This window comes from Centropristis striata, chromosome 18, assembly GCF_030273125.1.
Source record: "Centropristis striata isolate RG_2023a ecotype Rhode Island chromosome 18, C.striata_1.0, whole genome shotgun sequence".
Lineage (NCBI taxonomy): Eukaryota > Metazoa > Chordata > Actinopteri > Perciformes > Serranidae > Centropristis > Centropristis striata.
In genome coordinates, this window is record NC_081534.1 from 3524274 (window position 1) to 3542947 (window position 18674).

Sequence of the window (18674 nt, forward strand, 5' to 3'; positions counted from 1 at the left end):
CTGTTTAAACAGACCTGAGTGGAGAGGACAAGAGAGGTTGTAGTCCTATTTTTTTTAATGATTTATGGCATTAGAACTGGTTTAAAGTGCACAAAAGACATTTTTGAGTTCTTCCCACTTCTTGCCATGATTGTGCCATTTCTATAGAGGTGCAGGACTTATAAATTGCAGTGAAAAACTAGGTCACAGTGAATAAAATGTCCTGCTTGGAGTTCAAAGGGTTAAACACCATTAATATTTCCTAAATATATAAAAGTGCAGTGTACATTGTCTGCCATGTGTTTGTTTCTTTTTTAACTTAAACAGTCATAAAAGACTCTGAAGTGACCTCTGTTTCAGCGTTAATGATATGTAGATATAATGACAATATAGTGTGTGTGTGTGTGCATTGAAATGGGGGTAATTATTCATGTTTAAATAATGATCTCTGTGTGTGTGTGTGTGTGTGTGTGTGTGTGTGTGTGTGTGTGTGTTTATCAACATCTCTCAGCATAATCTCCCTTTGTGTCCCTATAGCCCCGTTCAAGTGGGATTAGCTTTCATGACAATGAGTTTGAAGTGACTGTTAACACGGGACATCTGTCATGTTAAAGGCCAGCTCACTTGGGACAAACATCCCTGTAATTAGTCTCAGGATTGACAGAGAAGAGGCCTGTTAGCATCATGTCTGGCCTGTCATAACACAACTTGAACCATGTTGTAAACAATGACAGAAAAGTAAAATTAAGGTTCTTTTTGTTGTTGTTTTTTCCTCCAGGTTATCTTCTATGACAGTGACTGGAACCCCACAGTGGACCAGCAGGCCATGGACAGAGCTCACAGGCTGGGTCAGACCAAGCAGGTCACCGTCTATCGCCTCATCTGTCAGGGCTCCATCGAGGAGAGGATCCTGCAGCGGGCCAAGGAGAAGAGCGAGGTCTGAAACACAATCGCTCAGTCATATGGTGCACAAAATACCACAACAGTTTCAGTTTGAGATGTTTAAAAAGCCTCTATTCCAGTAAACCAAGTGAACCATACTGTAGGGGTGTGACGATACTCTCAGCTCATGAGACGAGACACGATATTGGGTTCACGAGAACGAGACGAGATTTTAAGAAAACTACAATGACACATGCATTTTGAAATGTTTTATTATAACTCTTTACATGCATGATGTAAGCATGAGCTTTTAATAAACTTCTCCTTCCACAACTTGAAACTAAAACTAAAATTCATAAAAGTTAAAATGAGATAAATAAAAAAAATAAAATCCCCCAGAGGGATTAAGGAGACTCCAGAGGTGAAGTATGCTAATCAATTAGCGACAGTTTCGACCGTGATCACATACACGACAGATTAAACACGGGAGACGCAACTGTGGCCGCCGTCGCTAACTGAACAACATCAGCAGCTGTTCAAAACAAAGCAGCATGGCTAATTATCATAAACATAGTGATCTGAATTAACCGGCATCTCTAACTGTGCACAGAGTGTCTGGACAGTTAACAGAGCTAACTGTTAGCCTGTTAGCACAAACACACTGTACTGCTACAGAGCTAACTGTTAGCCTGTTAGCACAACCACACTGTACTGCTACAGAGCTAACTGTTAGCCTGTTAGCACATACATGCTGTACTGCTACAGAGCTAACTGTTAGCCTGTTAGCACATACACACTGTACTGCTACAGAGCTAACTGTTAGCCTGTTAGCACATACACACTGTCCTGCTACAGAGCTAACTGTTAGCCTGTTAGCACATACACACTGTACTGCTACAGAGCTAACTGTTAGCCTGTTAGCACATACACACTGTACTGCTACAGAGCTAACTGTTAGCCTGTTAGCACATACACACTGTACTGCTACAGAGCTAACTGTTAGCCTGTTAGCACATACACACTGTACTGCTACAGAGCTAACTGATAGCCTGCTCTGTGACTGCAGCTGGGAGAGACTGCTGCAGGAGGACTGTGTTTTTTGTCGAGTTTAATCTCGTCTCACCCCGACCATACTGCAAATATTTATTAATTAGAGTTGATTAACGCTTTATTGTTGTTGTGTAATTAGATCCAAAGGGTGGTGATCTCTGGAGGGAACTTCAAACCGGACACCCTCAAACCCAAAGAGGTGGTCAGCCTGTTGTTGGACGACGATGAGCTGGAGAAGAAACGTGAGTTTTTAAAGACGAGGCGTCTTTGTCATGTTTTTATTTTGTGCTCATAAACTCACCTTCACCCTAAATGTGTCTTTTCTTGTAGTGCGTCAGAGGCAAGAGGAGAAGAGGCAGCTGGAGGAGTGCAGCAAAGTGAAAGAGCGCAAGAGGAAGAGGGAGAAATACGCAGAAAAGGTACGGTACAACATGATCAGCAGGCAGCTCAAACATCAGCAGGCAGCTCAGTCTGCAGTGGTGTGATGGTTCAGCATAAAGAGGAAAGGTGTAGAATAGGGGCCCGAGGCCCTGGAACAACCTTCATAAAATGTATGAAGTCTAACCTTTCCTCTCCCGATTATCTGTCTCTAACCAGCAGAAGAAGAACGAAGAGTCTGAGAACAAGAAGAAGAAGGAGGTGAACCTGGTTATCTCTCACGCGCCCTCGGCAGACAACTCCAACCTCTCTGCGGACGGAGACGACTCTTTCATCAGCGTTGAGATGGACTCGGCCATGCCCAGTCCCTTCAGTGAGGTGAGGAGGTCCAGGGGGAGGAGGAGGAGGAGGAGGAGGAGGAGGGAGACACTAGCTGTATCCCAGTGTCAAGGATCCTTCCTTCAGAGTCGGGTCCTCCAGAGAGGAGGCCAGAGTCCTTCCTATCACTGGTTTAACCACTAATGGAACAGCCTTCAGTGTGTAGCTGTGCATCATTGTGTAACTGGACGTCCTGAGATGCATCAATTAACTTAACCGACAATATATCAAGATGAAGTTTATTATCTTTCAGCTAAATATTCTGGCATTTGTTTGTACATATGTTTTTGCTTGACTTTGAACACAAGTTCTTTAAGTTATGTGATATCATAACAACATATTAGCGTAAACTGAAAATACTACCTCCGACCGATGTTGATGAAATCCAGCCGTTTGAGGATCCTTCCTTGACATTTGGATACAGCCTGTCTATGTTCCAGAGAAGGCTCAACTAGAACAGCTATTCTCAACCTTGGGGTCCCGACCCCAATTGGGGTCGCGAGATGATTTCTGGGGGTCGCCAAATCATTTTGGAAGTCAGCTCTGTCTCCACTGTGTTAAAGTTTTTTCACTTAATGTCTTTTTTTTAGTTATTTTGTCTCTTTATTTGGTCATTATGTTTCTTTTTTGGGTCATATTGTGTCTTTTTTTGGTAATTTTGTTTCTTTTTTGGTCAATTTGTGTCTTTTTTTGGTAATTTTGTGTCTTTTTTGGTAATTTTGTGTCTTTTTTGATCATTTTGTGGTCAATTCATGTCTTTTTTTGGTCAATTCATGTCTTTTTTTGGTCATTTTGTGTCTTTTTGTGGTCGTTTTGTTTCTTTTTTGTATGATCTGAACTGTGCGTGTGAGATTCTGTTCAGTGAGCGGGGGTCGCGGACAACATGCATGTTAAATTGGGGGTCGCGACTCAAAAAGGTTGAGAACTACTAAACTAGAAGACTTTGAATCCACACACTGTCTCCTAACTTTTTCTGGTTATTGATTCCTCTCTGTCCATGTGTTACTTTCTTCTTTTACTTCATCCTTATATAATTTCTTCTTTTCCTCCTTTATCTCTCAATTCCTCCTTTGCTTACCTTATTTCTTACTTCCTACATCCTATCCCATCTCTTCTTCCTGCGCCGCCTGCCCTCGACGCTCCCTTCCTTCCTTCTCCTCGTCGTTCCTTAAATCTATCCTTTCCCTTTGCCGTACCGGCCCGGTTCCTCGTTCCCTGTGGTGCTGACCCCCAGCCTGTGTGTGTGTCTGTGTGTGTTCCTGTGCACGGCCAGATCTCCCTGAGCAGCGAGCTGCAGCCCGGCTCGTTGCCCCCGGACGCCGACGCTGACGAGAGCAGCAGCGACATGCTGGTCATCGTGGACGACCCCGTGTCCTCGGCGCCGCAGTCCCGCGCCACCAACTCTCCCTCCTCCGTGTCCGGCTCCGTCTCTGACAACATGAATGGTGAGAGGAAACAGATTTTGGCCGAGCTTTGAGAATGAACTGACTGACTGGTCTCCAAAGTTATAATAGTTTTGGATTTTTCATTAGTTTTAGTTTAATTTCATTGTGAGTTTTTAGAGTGAGTTTGCTAGTTTTAATAGTTTTTCAAAGCAGAGTATTTTTTATATGAAAGAATATTAATATGGCAATCTGAAATGTTTTTCAACCAATCCCATGAGTCGTTCTCACACACACAACCCTGCAGCCAAAGAAAACTCAAGAAGTGCACCAAATGTGTGTTAAAGTGTGGCTGAAGTTAATCTTCAATAAATGAAGGAATGCCAAATACCACCATATATAGATTAGACTCTAATATCACATGAAGCTTAAAGAATAGGTTCCCAATTTTATAAGCCTATTTTTAAAAAGTTTTAATAGTTTTAGTGTTAGTGTGAGTTTCTTGTAATGGGGTATTTGTTGGGTGCGAGATTAAAAAAAGTCACAATAAATGTTTCCTTTATTTCCTTTGTCTGATCCATCTCAGCCCCAATAAGTTTATTAAGTCATAAAACCAGATAGATGAAATAGATTTCATATCAGTCAAAAAAGGTTTACGTATGAAAAAAGCTGACAAAGACGAAAACTAAGGACACTTTGACTATAATAATTAATAAAATAATTGATTAATTAAAAATAGTAAAATAAAGATACAAAATACCTCATTTTAAAAAATAAAAGGGGTGGGATGCCATCAATGCTACAACTGAAAACAATACATAATAATAATAATAATAATAATAATAGTCCAGGGGGCAGCGAAGCACAATCATGATAACAGGCTTGAGAAAGTAAATTAAGTGCAATTTTAAGGGTACTTGAGCTGGAGTATTTCCATTTCATGCAACATTTTACATCTATTCCGATACATTGTAAAAGGAAATATTGTGCTTTTTTTCTCCACTACATTTAACTGAATTTGTCATTTCTTTTTAATTTGCATATTTTATAGAAAACACATGATCAGTTTATAAAAAAGTCTAATTTATAGTTCAAATTAGCTCAACCTCAACCACAAATGGCGTCAAGTAGTATGACGCACACTGTGGAGTCTGCGTGTTCACATTTGAAGGTTTCCTAATTTGAGATAATGTCACTTCATGCGGTCGGCCATTCTAAAAGCTCCAGACTTGCCAAATAAAACCTAACCTGTGTGTTATCTGAGACAGCTTTATCATGTTTGATATGTGCTGGAAAAGCAAATCTATTTGACTCACATGAAGGTCATTACTACACACAGAAGTCCTGCTTGTTATGTTCTCCTCACTATCAGGACTTTGTTTTAATAGGCAAGCGTCCATTGAGACAAGTAGTCTGTTACCTCACATGTATTATGCAGCGGGTTATTTAGATTTATGAGGGTTTTATTTAGCCTTGGCTGCAATGTTTCAGTATGTTCTGTACTTTGGTACCAGATAGATAGTGAGCCTATAGTTTATATCGCTTGCACAGTATATCTGTACTTTGGATGAGCTGCAATAAGGTAATCCCTCCTAAATACAGGCCGCTTGGTCGAAACCCATCTGGGATTTTTGCTGCCATGCTAAGAGGCTCCTGCCCCAAGAGATTATTAAAAAAAGGCCGAGCAGGCTGGGAAAAACTTGATGTGAATGATGTTATAATGACACGTTTGAAAGACATAATGAAGGTTAGAATGAAGGAGCAATTGGTGAACTTGGAAGTTTGAGTGAAACGGAAGGAAGAGTAAGATTATGGGCTGGATGGAGCAAAAAATAGGGATTAGTGGAGGGTTTTCATCTGTGTCTGGGTGTTTGTGATAGGACAGGCTGTATATATGACCACAGAAGGATCTTATATACAGTGGTTGGATTGAAACATACAAAGAAAACACAGAGCGGTGGAGAGAGTGGGGAGTCAGAGAGATGGAAGACGCTATTGGAGGGATTAGGCACAAAACCAGTGTGGCTCTAATTCTGCAAACAGTATGGAAAATGAGAGCCATATTCCAGTTTGTGCTTGAGCCTGTACTTAGGGTAATGATGAGTAATGATTATTGAGTTGTAATTTTTCTGTATTACATTAAACCTATCATGTAGGGGTGTGCCATATCGTATCGTTCACGATAATATCGGTATATTTTTTTCATGGTTAAAAAAATGCATATCATGATATTGGCAACATTCCTACTTCTTGATGTAGTGGCGTAAGGCTAACAATAGCTAACAATTAAATTTTAATCACAAAAAGCTATTTACTCTCTGTCGCTAAACACATGCAGCTTTCAAAATAAGAGCACAGTGTGTTAACAGAATCTACCACAGAACTTACAAGAAGACTGTCAAAATAAGATGCCTTAAATAAAACATACAAGAACCTTCATTCTCCTTTACAAAATGTCATTAAAATATGCCCCCGAAACCCCTAAATGGTTATTTTTATTATTTTCTCATACATTTTTTTGTTATTTGGCAACTGTTGAGATTTGCACTTCACACTACATTTTAGATTTTTATTTATTCATACAGACTACAAAAAAAACATCATTTCTATATCTTTTTAAGTATTTCGTAATATCGTCAAGAATATCGTTATCGCAAAAATAGCCTGAAATATCGTGATATTCTTTTAGGGCCATATTGCCCACCCCTACTATCATGTCATAAGTCTCATAAGAAAAAATAGAAGGAATAGCATTGAGAAACAGCATTTTTGATGATGTGTTTGCCTTTCTTCTTCAGGTGTTTCAGCCTCCGAAACGATCAGTCCCGGCAGAGGCCGGTCTGGGCGGAGTCGGGGCCGGCCTAAAGGACCAGGAGGCGGGGGCAAGTCCGGAGGGAAAGGACGCGGGCGCAAGTCAACAGCCGGAAGTGCGGCAGCCATGGCGGGAGCGATGGCTGGTGCAGCGGCTGCATCTGCAGCAGCTTATGCTGCTTATGGTTACAGTGTTTCTAAAGGTTAGTCAATATTATAAAGAACTGATTTGAAATTAGCACTCACCACACTGCAAAAAGAGGTGTGGCTGAAAACAAGATAAAAACACTAAATCTGAGGGAAAATGATCTTGCTGCATGGACAGATAATTTCACTTGACAAGATTTCTTAAATTAAGATGGTTAAATTCAGAAATAAGCATTTTGAACGCTTAAAATAAGAATTAAATCTTAAAACAAGATAAATTATCCAACACTTCTAAATCTAAAGTTTTTTTTATCTTGGTAAGAAACAAATAATTTGCAGTGCACTCTGCTTGGGCCAGTTCATCACTGCTGGCAGCTTTAATTTATCTTCTTTTAAGAGTTCATTTCTTTTTTTAAGGACAATTTTTTCCTGTTTTTCTGACTATTTTTTCTGTTTTTCGTGGTCATTTTTTCCTGTTTTTTAAACTCTTTTTTCTGTTTTTCTGACTCATTTTTCATGTTTTTCTGAAAATTTTTCCTGTTTTTCAGAGGTTTTTTTCCTGTTTTTCAGACTATTTTTTCTGTTTTTCTGCCCATTTTCCCCCTGTTTTTTATTAAATCTAGAAATAAGCATGTTGAACACTTAAAATAAGAAATTAACTCTTAAAACAAGATAAATTATCCAACACTTCTAAATCTAAAGTTCTTTTTTTTATCTTGGTAAGAAACAAATAATTGTCAGGTCACTCTGCTCCGGCCAGTTCATCACTGCTTGCAGCTTTAATTTATCTTGTTTTAAGAGTTAATTTCTTATTTTAAGCATTCAACATGCTTATTTCTGGATTTAATAATCTTAATTTAAGAAATCTTGTCAAGTGAAATTATCTGTCCATGCAGCAAGATGATTTCCCTCAGATTTAGTGCTTTAATCTTGTTTTAGACACACCTTTTTTGCAGTGCACCCACCAAATGCAGGTTAATATTTGGCAGTGGCGTGCATATATAGACCTTTTTAGATTCAATTGTGGTGTCTCAAAGACATGCTAATCGCGAATAACAGAATTTGCACATTACATTCAGACCACTACAACGTCTGCAGCTCTATAAAACACTCACTTTTCATAGGGTACCACACCATCCAGCACATACACTTTGAACATAGATATTCGCCTGAAACTATTAGAATATTATTGGAAAATCGAACCTTGTAGCCACTTTAAAAGTCCTAAAGATAGGTAGGCTAAATAGACTTCCAGATGAGATGAGTCAGGGTGGAAATCCAGAGTGAATTGTGTTACTGACCAGGTGTAGGCCTATCACACAATGGGGCGGAGCTCCGATAAAAGGGGGCGGAGCTCCCCTAAAAGGCGTCCGATCGGAAACAGTGCAATGCCGCAACACCTCCTACGTAATAATGATATTTTGAAAAATCGAGATTGCACACCTTTGTGCCATGCACAAGCCACATAGGAAATCTGAGGTCAGTCTGAATAACGGTCAGAGAGATATGAGCTAGACACACACACACACACACACACACACACACACACACACATACATACATGTCTTTAATAGTTGTGAGGACCACCACTTCCCCTAGCCCAACACACACATTTCAGGGTTTACCATCTCTGTTAGGACCTTCCCTGAAATTCATACAGATGATTAATTAAGGCCTTTAGAGGCTATCCTAGCATTTTCTTTGTGAGGACTGGGAAAAATGTCCTCACAACTACAAATGTCCTCACAATGTTGGTATTCTGCCAAGGGTTGGTCCTCACAACTATATGAAGACAAACACACGCACACACACACACACACACACACACACATGCACACACAGACGGTTCTTGCTTTAGAGATAGATTACATGCAAATAAAGTAAATACTGCACATGCCTGTCTGTATAATACATTGTACACAGTCAAAATGTAGCATTCATTGTGACACACTGCTAAGTGTCCTCTGTGTGTGTGTCCGTCCCTCCAGCAGGCCTCGCTGGGTCCAGCCCCCTGCAGCCTTCCCTGGGCCGGTCCGGTACCAGCCCCGCCTTCAACCCCAGCAGAAGCTCCTCCCCCCAGGCCAAAGGAGGCGCCTCCACCCCGAGCCCCCACAAACAGCTGGCCCACAGCCACCACCACCACCACCATCACCACCACAGCAGCAGCCACGGCGCCGTCAGGAAAGGCAAGGGCCCCGGTGGTCCTGGGGCTCGATAACGCACTCACTCTAACACACACGAATGTGCCCTCACACACACGCACAACTGTCTCAGTATAGAACACACACACAAACACACACAAACACACACACACACACACAGAAAACTGACCTACTCTCACTGTGATCCCCACAGACGCCTAAACTGATAGTAACAGAGGCTCACTACCTGGAGGACCATGCTGTGTCTGCTGGCTCAGCAACTAAAAGGACCCCTACACACACACACATACACATACACACACACACACATACACACACACACTCATTTGAAGGTACAGTCCTTACCAGCCTCCACATTTCCTGGTTTTATTTTAATGTGTCCGGGTCAGAGGACAGAATCTGCCTTGAGTATTTTTGTTTGCATTGTGACAAGAGTATTTCCAAGTGCTTTTTGAGAAGACGAACCGTACTTTTCTATTCATGACAGGAAACTCTTTTGATTTGCTACCTAGCTGTGATGTTACGACAAAGACATGAACCAACACATGTAGCTTAAAGGGCTTTGAAAATAAATGTTTGCCAGTTTGGGGACGCAGAGGAGTTTCTGTCAAATGCACTGAGCCACGTCTTCCGTTTTTGTGTGTGTGTTATTGCTACATGTAAATTAGGTTATTTAATTGTTCTGTAGATATGCTCAGTGCAAGCTGGTGGATGATTCTGCATTTCACAGAGCGTAATGTGAACCCTTACCTTACCAACCCACTCTTTACCAAACAATATGTCTACAGCTTTTCTACTAAAGCTCCTATTTTTGTAATAAAAGATGTGAGTACCCATACCAACATGGCAGGACTGAACATTTTGAAAAATATTTGTCCGTAATAAAATGTATTCCCGCACCGACGGAAATTAAAATCGATGATATATTTTTTGTCCAATGGGAAAATGAATGAATGGATGATGTGAAAATTCTATTCCAAAATGAGGGGGTACTGGTTGATCCGGCAATGCTGCTAACGGTAAATTTATGAATTCACTCAGATTATTTGGTTTGTTTATATTTAAGTTATTTGAGTTATGTTGAAAATTAATGGGGTATCCACCTGTAAAACAGTGTAAATTGTACTGAAGCCATTTTTATTTTTCAGATTTTTTGTGATGAGGAGTCTGTGGTTCTCTTTGATGTCATTGATGTTTTAGGATTTAAAAAAAAGGTCCTAATTTGAGCACTACATCTGTTATAGGTTTGTTTGTTTGTTTTGTGTTAATAGTGTGATTAAAATATGATGTTCTATATTGATGTACATAATGATGAGAGCGACATTTCCTCTGGCTTTTCCCTCATTTGCCTGTCTATTTTTATAGGTCATGTGTACATATGAAGAAAATGCATCTGCCATTTTACTAACCGGAGGAGCCAACTGAAAATAAAAGAGTGCTAAATCAGCCTTTCTGCTTATCTTGAATATTTTTTCTGCTCATATTTGCATTACTCATGTAAAAACTGGGTTATAGGCTGATGGTGGGGATAAACGTGTCTGCATGCAACACAGTGGAAAAACTATGGAAGTCTATTTCTGACAGTAAAAGAAAACAATCATTTGAAATTATCTTGTGAGTAAAATTTTTAAAGAGATCCTGTAAGTGATATTAATGAGAAACATTCTGAAAATAATGATGAAAATGACTTAGTACTGCAAAAATAATGACAAACTAAAAAAAATGGTCTTTATGGTCTTATTATTTTGAGATACTAGGTAATTATTTTTTAAATAATTTCTCATTGTTTTTGCAATACTTAGTCATTATTTTAAGAATGCTTCTGATTATGTCATCAATAATGACTGAAATGAGTTAGTATCTCAAAGAAATTAGTATCACAAAATCATGAGTATCTTGAGAAAATTCATTCTTTTAAAATACTAAAACATTATCTTAAGGTTAATCGTTATTTTCAGATAAGTCATTTTTTTAAACATTTCTCTATTATTGCAATACTGTCTTTTTTGTAATTATTTTTATATATTTTATCATCAATAATTAAGTATCTTAGAATGAGAAATGTAGAGATATATGTTTTTTTTTAAAGAATGTTTCTGATTATGACATCAATAATGACAATAAGTTAAAAAAAATACTTAAACTATCTCAAAATAACGACTTGGTATCACAAAATATTCAGTATCTTTTCATTATTTTAAGGTTTATCATTAATTAGAGATAAGTCATTATTTTTGAAAACATTTATTGTTTTTGCAGTACTTTATTAATTCATTCTTTGTAATTACACTGTAAAATGATTAAAAAATAATAAATGGGTTAATTCAGTTTCAGTAACAATAAAACACTGTAAATGTATATATCAGCCAAAACAGTATTTTTTTTTTTACAGTTTTTTGTTTTTTTGAAAAATACATTACTCCACTGTAAAATACACTGCAATATGTATTTAATGTAATATATATATACACAAGCCACCACTGTAATTTTTGCATTTATCTTTTGTAAAAAAAAAAAAAAAAAAAAAACTTTTTCTCACTGTTAAATGTACTAAACAGTAAAAAAAACTTTAACAGTAAAATCTTTTTAAATGGTAAATCTAATTTATGCCGCTTTTATAGAGTTTTCTTGTCAATTATATGGCAAAACAGCGTTTCTTTTGATGGAAAAACTTATTTATACAGTAAAAAATGGAAGTTCTACTGTATTTATTATGGTAAAGTTTCTTTACCGTAAAAACAACAGTTGTTGTTGTACAGCGTATTTTGATCTTTTTATCATCAATAATTACTTAAGTACATTAAAATGAGAAATTTACTCAGAAGATTCTGAATACTTTTAAGATACTAAGTCATTATTAGAATTCTGTAAATGTTTGTCTGATTGTATGATTTACAGATTTACAGTTTTTTGGCAGAAATGGTCTTCCATAGAACAGTTAATCAGACCTTTTACCTTGTTCTGTTGTTCCTGGGTCCAAGACAGGTTTTGTGTTTCTTACTGAGCTTTGTGCAGCTTTGCAGTTTTTTCAAATAAAAATAGTTGTGCTTGCCGCCCTGTTATAAATATCAACTTTTATGTAGCTGTCGAGACTATCACAGAGCTATTGAACCAACTGTGGCTTTTTGAAACCATCATTTTGTAGTTTTTGGCACCAAATACACTGCAATCATAGTCATTTAGAAATGTTCGCCCACTAAAACTGGAACCTGAGATATAAGAGTCACTGAAGCTTGAAGGTCATCCCAAATCTCTCACTCAGTCTGCAACCACCTTCTTTACTTTGCATTCAGTTCAATTCAAACAACAAACATTTCTGGATTTCATTAATGCATTAAAATATAAATCTAACCGCTCAGCATTAAAAACAACAACTATATTATATAAATTCAGCTGTCCCTGTTTCTCAGGATGATCTACAGACTTTGCTGTGGAAGGTTTTTATTGGAACTACTTTCTATTAAATAAGTAGTCCCTGTGAAAACTGTTCAGCCTCAGTTACTACTGGGACCTTATTTTTGGAGGGACACCTTATAGAGTTTTCCTAATGTAGTTTAGTTGTTTGAGTAGCACAAACCAGATTCCATTCACCTCAGTCACATTGTTGGTGCAAATGTCAAAGGGCAGATATTCAATAGAATTATGAATTTGTGAGAAAGAAGTTTGTTATAGTATTTTTTTATTACGTTAGGGTGAATTGACCCTTTAACAATTATACTGTACATAATGAGGTCTTGACTCGATTAAATCTAATCCAATCATAGTCGTGTCTTTTACAGTTTGTGGGTTTTAAATGTCTGAGAGTCAATCCTCGGAAGTGCACCTGAACCCGTCACAGTGTTTTCATATGGTTTGGTGCTTAAGATTTGATCTCGATGAGATCCTCAGCAGCGTGTTCTTCCTGGTGCACTCTGACATGACCACTGAGCAGACTGTAAACACAGGACTTCCAGGTCTGGGCCTGTTTCTGGCCAGTGGTTACATAAGCCTCCGCAACTAGATAGACTCTTGACTTGAACCACGTCCAAGGTACAAGCTGCTCCGGCCAGCGTTTGGGAGTGTCCAATGTATGTTTGTATATGGGTATACTGTTCCAAAAAACAGCTTTACACAGCTATCTGGATAATACCGCAGAGGACGTTCTGCAAGCCTCACTATAGCCTTTTATATATAAATATATAATACAATGGTTCCCATCATTTTAGCCTGATAACCCATAAAACAGATCAGTGTCTCCCCATAACGTGTGGTTTTTAATGGCAGAAGTTATGTTTTGAGTAATTGACAAGAAAAAAAAAAGCACAAATGAGAGAAAAGTATTTTTTTTTTAAATTCCATAATCAACTTGTGCCTCTGAGGATCACTTAGGGGGTCCAGGTCTCTGACTTTGTGGCCTTTCCATAGATCAATGTTTTATATATTAATTTATATAATATTTAAAACAATTATATTAAGATATAAAGGTTTGTGGGAGTGGTCCCAGATAGGAACTAAATGCCTTATAAGATTTCGGATTTTTAACAAATCAGCAATTGTAATGTTGCCACTAAATTCATAAACAGGGTTTGTACAGCTTTAAGAAAGTGTTTCATAATACCTTTATACCCATATCAATCAATGTATATTTTAACTTTTAGTAGCTGTTGTGTTCATGAGAAAATGCTCCCTTTTTATTTTGCACCCATGTCAGTTAATTTAAGACAGGAATTCTCTTTTGAAGATTTGTGGTTATACAAGTTATTGTATAAGGAAACACAAGATTATGTTGACAGCCTGATGTTTTTCAGATATTTCAAATCAAAAAATCACTCTGGCCAACAGGTACCATGAAGCACAAACAACAAAAACAGATTTCTTTTTACGTTTTATTCGTGTTTGCAACTTGATGAAAAAGTTGCTACAAGCAACTTTATAAAAACAGGTTTTAAACAAAAACCATCAAAGCACCCTTTTGGTGAGATGCAAACAGGTTCAACTACCACAATAACTTGCTGTACCGTCTGAATGGATTGGACGGAACCTAAATTGTGCAAATAACAAAACGTTGATGTGCATTTTAATAAAACAGAACTGCACAGATGTTACAGTGAAGAACATTCAGTCACAAATGATGTACAATGAGGTCATGCTTCAGAAAAACACTTAAAACTAATGCTTCCCTTTTTACTTCAGTCGCAATCAATGAATTCAAGCACACTGGATGTAGTGTGTAATGATGTCACAACATAAACAGATGTGGACTAGCATGACAGGTGGAAAGCCTCTGTGTGTGTGTGTGTGTGTGTAGTGTGTTAATCAGCTATGCAAGCTAGTGAGAAAAAGGGTACGAGCTACTGTGCAGCTAACAGACAGGACACCACGGTCAGAGCTGCTGCCTCGATGGAGAACAGGTGATGGTCCTCCACCTGCGGGCAGCTGCTCCTCATGAACTGAGCCAGGCGGAGCAGGTACTCCAGGTTGTGGCCCGTCTTCCCTCTGCACAGCGCAATCTGGGCGCCGATCATCTCTGGGCTGGCCGGCCCCAGGTAGAGAGCGTTGTCTGAGGTGGCGATGTACACCAGCGCCTGAACCGGAGGCTGGCTCTCCCCCTCGGGGAAGAAATCCACCATCTTGGTGACGTAGCCACCGCAGACCGTCTCACGCACGTTGAGGTACTTCAGGGACTCCTCGACTTGAGAGCCAGTCACCTCGAACGCCACACCCCAAGTGCTCGCCTGTAAGAAGAGGAAAACATCATGAGTTATTATGCAGCTTGGATCAGAGTGAATGTTCTCATGCGTGGAAACTCCCCCGCAGCATCACCAGCCAACCAATAGGAAGTAGAGCTTTCCACTTACGTCATCATCTTCAATCAGCGTCACCACTCTTCCGGGCTGCAGAGGGAGGAAGAGAAATGGGTCAGGGACATTTATATACAGTCTATGGTCAGGGACATTTATATACAGTCTATGGTCAGGGACATTTATATACAGTCTATGGTCAGGGACATTTATATATATTTATATGGTCAGGGACATTTATATACAGTCTGTGGTCAGGGACATTTATATATATTTATATGGTCAGGGACATTTATATACAGTCTATGATCAGGGACATTTATATACAGTCTATGGTCAGGGACATTTATATACAGTCTATGGTCAGGGACATTTATATACAGTCTATGGTCAGGGACATTTATATACAGTCTGTGGTCAGGGACATTTATATATATTTATATGGTCAGGGACATTTATATACAGTCTATGATCAGGGACATTTATATACAGTCTATGATCAGGGACATTTATATACAGTCTATGGTCAGGGACATTTATATACAGTCTATGGTCAGGGACATTTATATACAGTCTATGGTCAGGGACATTTATATATATTTATATGGTCAGGGACATTTATATACAGTCTGTGGTCAGGGACATTTATATATATTTATATGGTCAGGGACATTTATATACAGTCTATGGTCAGGGACATTTATATACAGTCTATGGTCAGGGACATTTATATACAGTCTATGGTCAGGGACATTTATATATATTTATATGGTCAGGGACATTTATATACAGTCTATGATCAGGGACATTTATATACAGTCTATGGTCAGGGATAAGGCCTGGTGCGATCTGAGATCATAATGTTCATTATGTGTATAAAACAAAATCATATTTAGCATCTTACCAACGCGTCACTCCCGCGGTGGAAGTTGTCTCCGTGCCAGAAGCGTCTCTTGTAGCCTTGGATGTAACCGACCTGGCTCCTCTTGTACTTGAAGTCGGGCTTCCACACCAGGGACCCGTACCCGAAGATCCACAGGCTGGGCTTGGTGGCGGTGATGTCTTGAGGCTTCATTTTGATCAATAAGTGTTAAATGAATCGATGGGTTACTCTTTAAATCGGTGGTGTTAGCTAAGGTGACTAGCTAGCTAGCGTTAGCTTCCTCCGGTCCAGCAGCAGGGGGACCGGCTGGCTCGCAGGGATACCGCGGACGGTATTTGAGCCCAACTGCTTAGCAGTTGCGAAGATGGAGTTTCGCACTTTATGTTGCCTTGCACTATGCATTGCCGTTGCATTAGAGTCGCCGCATTATGCCTTAAAAATCCATGGCAGCCGCCTGGGCCTCGAACCGATGGAGAAAATATCTAAAACGGGTTCGGCCAGCTGCTCCGCCGGCCGGTTACAGTACGAATTTAAAGCTTATGAAGAAAAGATGGAGGTTTAATTAAGTGATAAAGGCGTTTAAACACCTTGCGGCTGTTGGTCTTCTCCTTCCTCCTTCTTCTCTTTTGGAGCTTTTCCTCGATAACATGGCGCAGCGGCGCTTACGTATTTATACAGTCCAGAGCAAGTGGGCGGGACCACATCAACGTTTTCCACCAATCATATTCAACAAAGAGTTCCCTGTATCATATTTTATCCAATCAGATTTCTGTGCGCCAAATAAGGCGGGACTTTTAATCAAACCCGCAACACTATAGGCTCAAATTTACCTCAAGCCCCAGGCTCATCTTTGAATCTGATTGGCCAATGAGCTGTCAGTCCACATGACTCAATCTATGATTGGTCGACTGTGTTGTCATTCTCTGAATATATTTCCATATAGTTCAGACTCGCTCCGGCTGATGCAACTTCCATCAGCATTTCAGGGCGATACTGTATAGCAGCAGCCAAGCAACATACCAAGACATTGCATCAGACTTCATATAGGAGAGAGGTCTATATAGGGAGGTGTATTTTATTTCACAAGACATGCCACAAAGAAAAGCAAGTTAAAGAAGATATAAACTTATATTTGAACTTAAACAAACAGATAAAAAAAATAATTCGGCCTGTGGGAATAACATGACCTGAACACAGTATAAATGGAAATCACTGTTGGCATTTGAGTGAGTTAATAAGCTTCCCTACATGGCTGTTTAAATGCACCAGGGCAAAAGTGGTAATCTGGTCCCACAGCTCAAAGATCCAGAGGCAAGGCTAAGGTCACTGACTGCTGAAGATCCATCACCACAACCACATTCATCTTCCTCTGAAATCAGGGAGAGAACATGTTGATAGAAGGTGAACAGGTAGCCTACTTTTCTTTTAACACATCATGTGTAACACACTTTTGTTTTTTGTTGACACTTCCAGCAGGCACAGGGTCATTTTGTCAGGTCAATTGTCTGTGTCACCAGTGGGTCCCTGGAATATTTGACTCTTGCATAATGATCCCAACTTTGTAAACAAACACATACGTCTCTTTTTATACACTTTACAAAACAAATATCCAACTTTGGCAGCAAAATACAGTCTAATACAATCCAAGGAATGAGTTTGACAACCAGCCCATGTTTAGTAAGTAAGTCAACTGTCCACAGCAGAGACACAGCAAGAGACAATGATGACCAGAGAGATGGAAGACTTGATCAAATGTGCAAAAATGCCCACTCCACCTGCTGGATCTGATATACTCTAATAGCAGAGGCTCATCTGTGCTCAATAGATAGATTATCTATAAATAGCTGGTATTATCTGCCTTGATAAGAGGCCAGACAACTGTATCAGCTCTTCATCAATCTAAAGCACCACACAATCCAGGCCTTCGAGCGACCCTGTGTCATGCAGAAGCTTCCATCCCATTATGCCACGGCCTTTCATGTCCATCCACTCCTCGAGGCCTGCTGCCACCGTATCTCTGGGCTGCTCCAAGCACAGGCCACTACAGGCTTCACTAAGCCATAGTGACAGCGCGGCCTGTAATCTAATCTAGTGCGCTGCTTCCATGTTTTGACTAGTCAATTTATCAAATATTCACAGGGCTATTTGTCTTCGCTGTCAAACTAATACATTTAAAATAGATCATCATACGAGCCCAAGGCTAACTTAAATATTAGCTTATGTGCTAACATGTGTGGACTTTGCCCTAAATATCCCTGTGTGGTCCTGCATGTTGTTCTAGCTCACAATATATGATGTACTACATGGAGACAAACAAGGTATACCAGTCTGTTTAAATAGGGTTGGTGGTAGCACTGCATTGCACTGCATTCTGTCCATGACAGAAATATGAGACGATGTCCTCTGGGCACATACTGTACATGCAAAAGGCCGCAACACCTTGCATACATTGGAGCAAGACACACAGAATCAAGAGTTGTTGTCATTACAAATACTATCTCTGTGGTTTTGTGTCTCTTTAAAGTTGTTTTGTGTCACCTCGTAATTGTTTTGGTTCTTTTGTACTTCTTTTTTGTCTGCAAAAAAGTTGTTTTGCCCTTATTTGTAGTATGTTTGTGTCACTTTGTAGTTGTTTTATATCTCTCTGTAGAATTTTTGTATCTCTTTGTGGTTGTTTTGCCACTTTTCATGAATGACGTGTATTAATTCAATTAAATCTTTTTCTCACTTTACAGCTGTCAGTTGTTTCTGCATCTCCTGGTATTTTTTTTTTTTTTTTTTTTTTTAGCTTTCTTTGTATTTTGTGTGTCTTTGTAGTCACGTTGTGTCCTTTTCTGGTTGT

At 39.2% G+C, this 18674-nt stretch overlaps 2 protein-coding genes across 4 annotated transcripts in view; one reads left to right on the plus strand and one right to left on the minus strand.

Annotated features, from left to right (window-relative positions):
- Positions 1 to 10618, plus strand: part of ino80 (INO80 complex ATPase subunit) — a 62538-nt gene extending 51920 nt beyond the window's left edge. Inside the window, exons 31-37 of one of the 3 annotated variants that reach the window (XM_059356464.1) lie at positions 758 to 916; positions 2051 to 2153; positions 2242 to 2330; positions 2509 to 2667; positions 3941 to 4112; positions 6848 to 7063; positions 8999 to 10618. In XM_059356464.1, coding sequence (XP_059212447.1) covers positions 758 to 916; positions 2051 to 2153; positions 2242 to 2330; positions 2509 to 2667; positions 3941 to 4112; positions 6848 to 7063; positions 8999 to 9225 — 1125 coding nt within the window. In that variant the 3' untranslated portion in view covers positions 9226 to 10618. Of the gene's footprint in view, positions 1 to 757; positions 917 to 2050; positions 2154 to 2241; positions 2331 to 2508; positions 2668 to 3940; positions 4113 to 6847; positions 7064 to 8995 lie in introns of all 3 variants that reach the window. The other 2 variants (XM_059356462.1, XM_059356463.1) reach the window with 2 other exon arrangements.
- Positions 10619 to 14020: 3402 nt separating this feature from the next.
- chac1 (ChaC, cation transport regulator homolog 1 (E. coli)) lies at positions 14021 to 16467 on the minus strand. Its single transcript, XM_059356298.1, has 3 exons — positions 15854 to 16467; positions 15007 to 15042; positions 14021 to 14883 (listed from the first exon to the last, which is right to left on the minus strand). Exons 1-3 carry the CDS (start codon positions 16022 to 16024, stop codon positions 14500 to 14502), a joined length of 591 nt encoding a protein of 196 aa, XP_059212281.1. The 5' UTR covers positions 16025 to 16467; the 3' UTR covers positions 14021 to 14499.
- Between the last annotated feature and the right edge of the window lie 2207 nt (positions 16468 to 18674).

Excerpts from the sequence above, each read along its gene's own strand:
- chac1 (XM_059356298.1), bottom strand. The coding sequence starts at position 16,024 with ATGAAGCCTCAAGACATCACCGCCACCAAGCCCAGCCTGTGGATCTTC. Across the intron at positions 15,043-15,853 it reads ACCGCGGGAGTGACGCGTTG|CCCGGAAGAGTGGTGACGCT; the intron begins GTAAGATGCTAA and ends CTCCCTCTGCAG. Across the intron at positions 14,884-15,006 it reads CGCTGATTGAAGATGATGAC|GCGAGCACTTGGGGTGTGGC; the intron begins GTAAGTGGAAAG and ends CTCTTCTTACAG.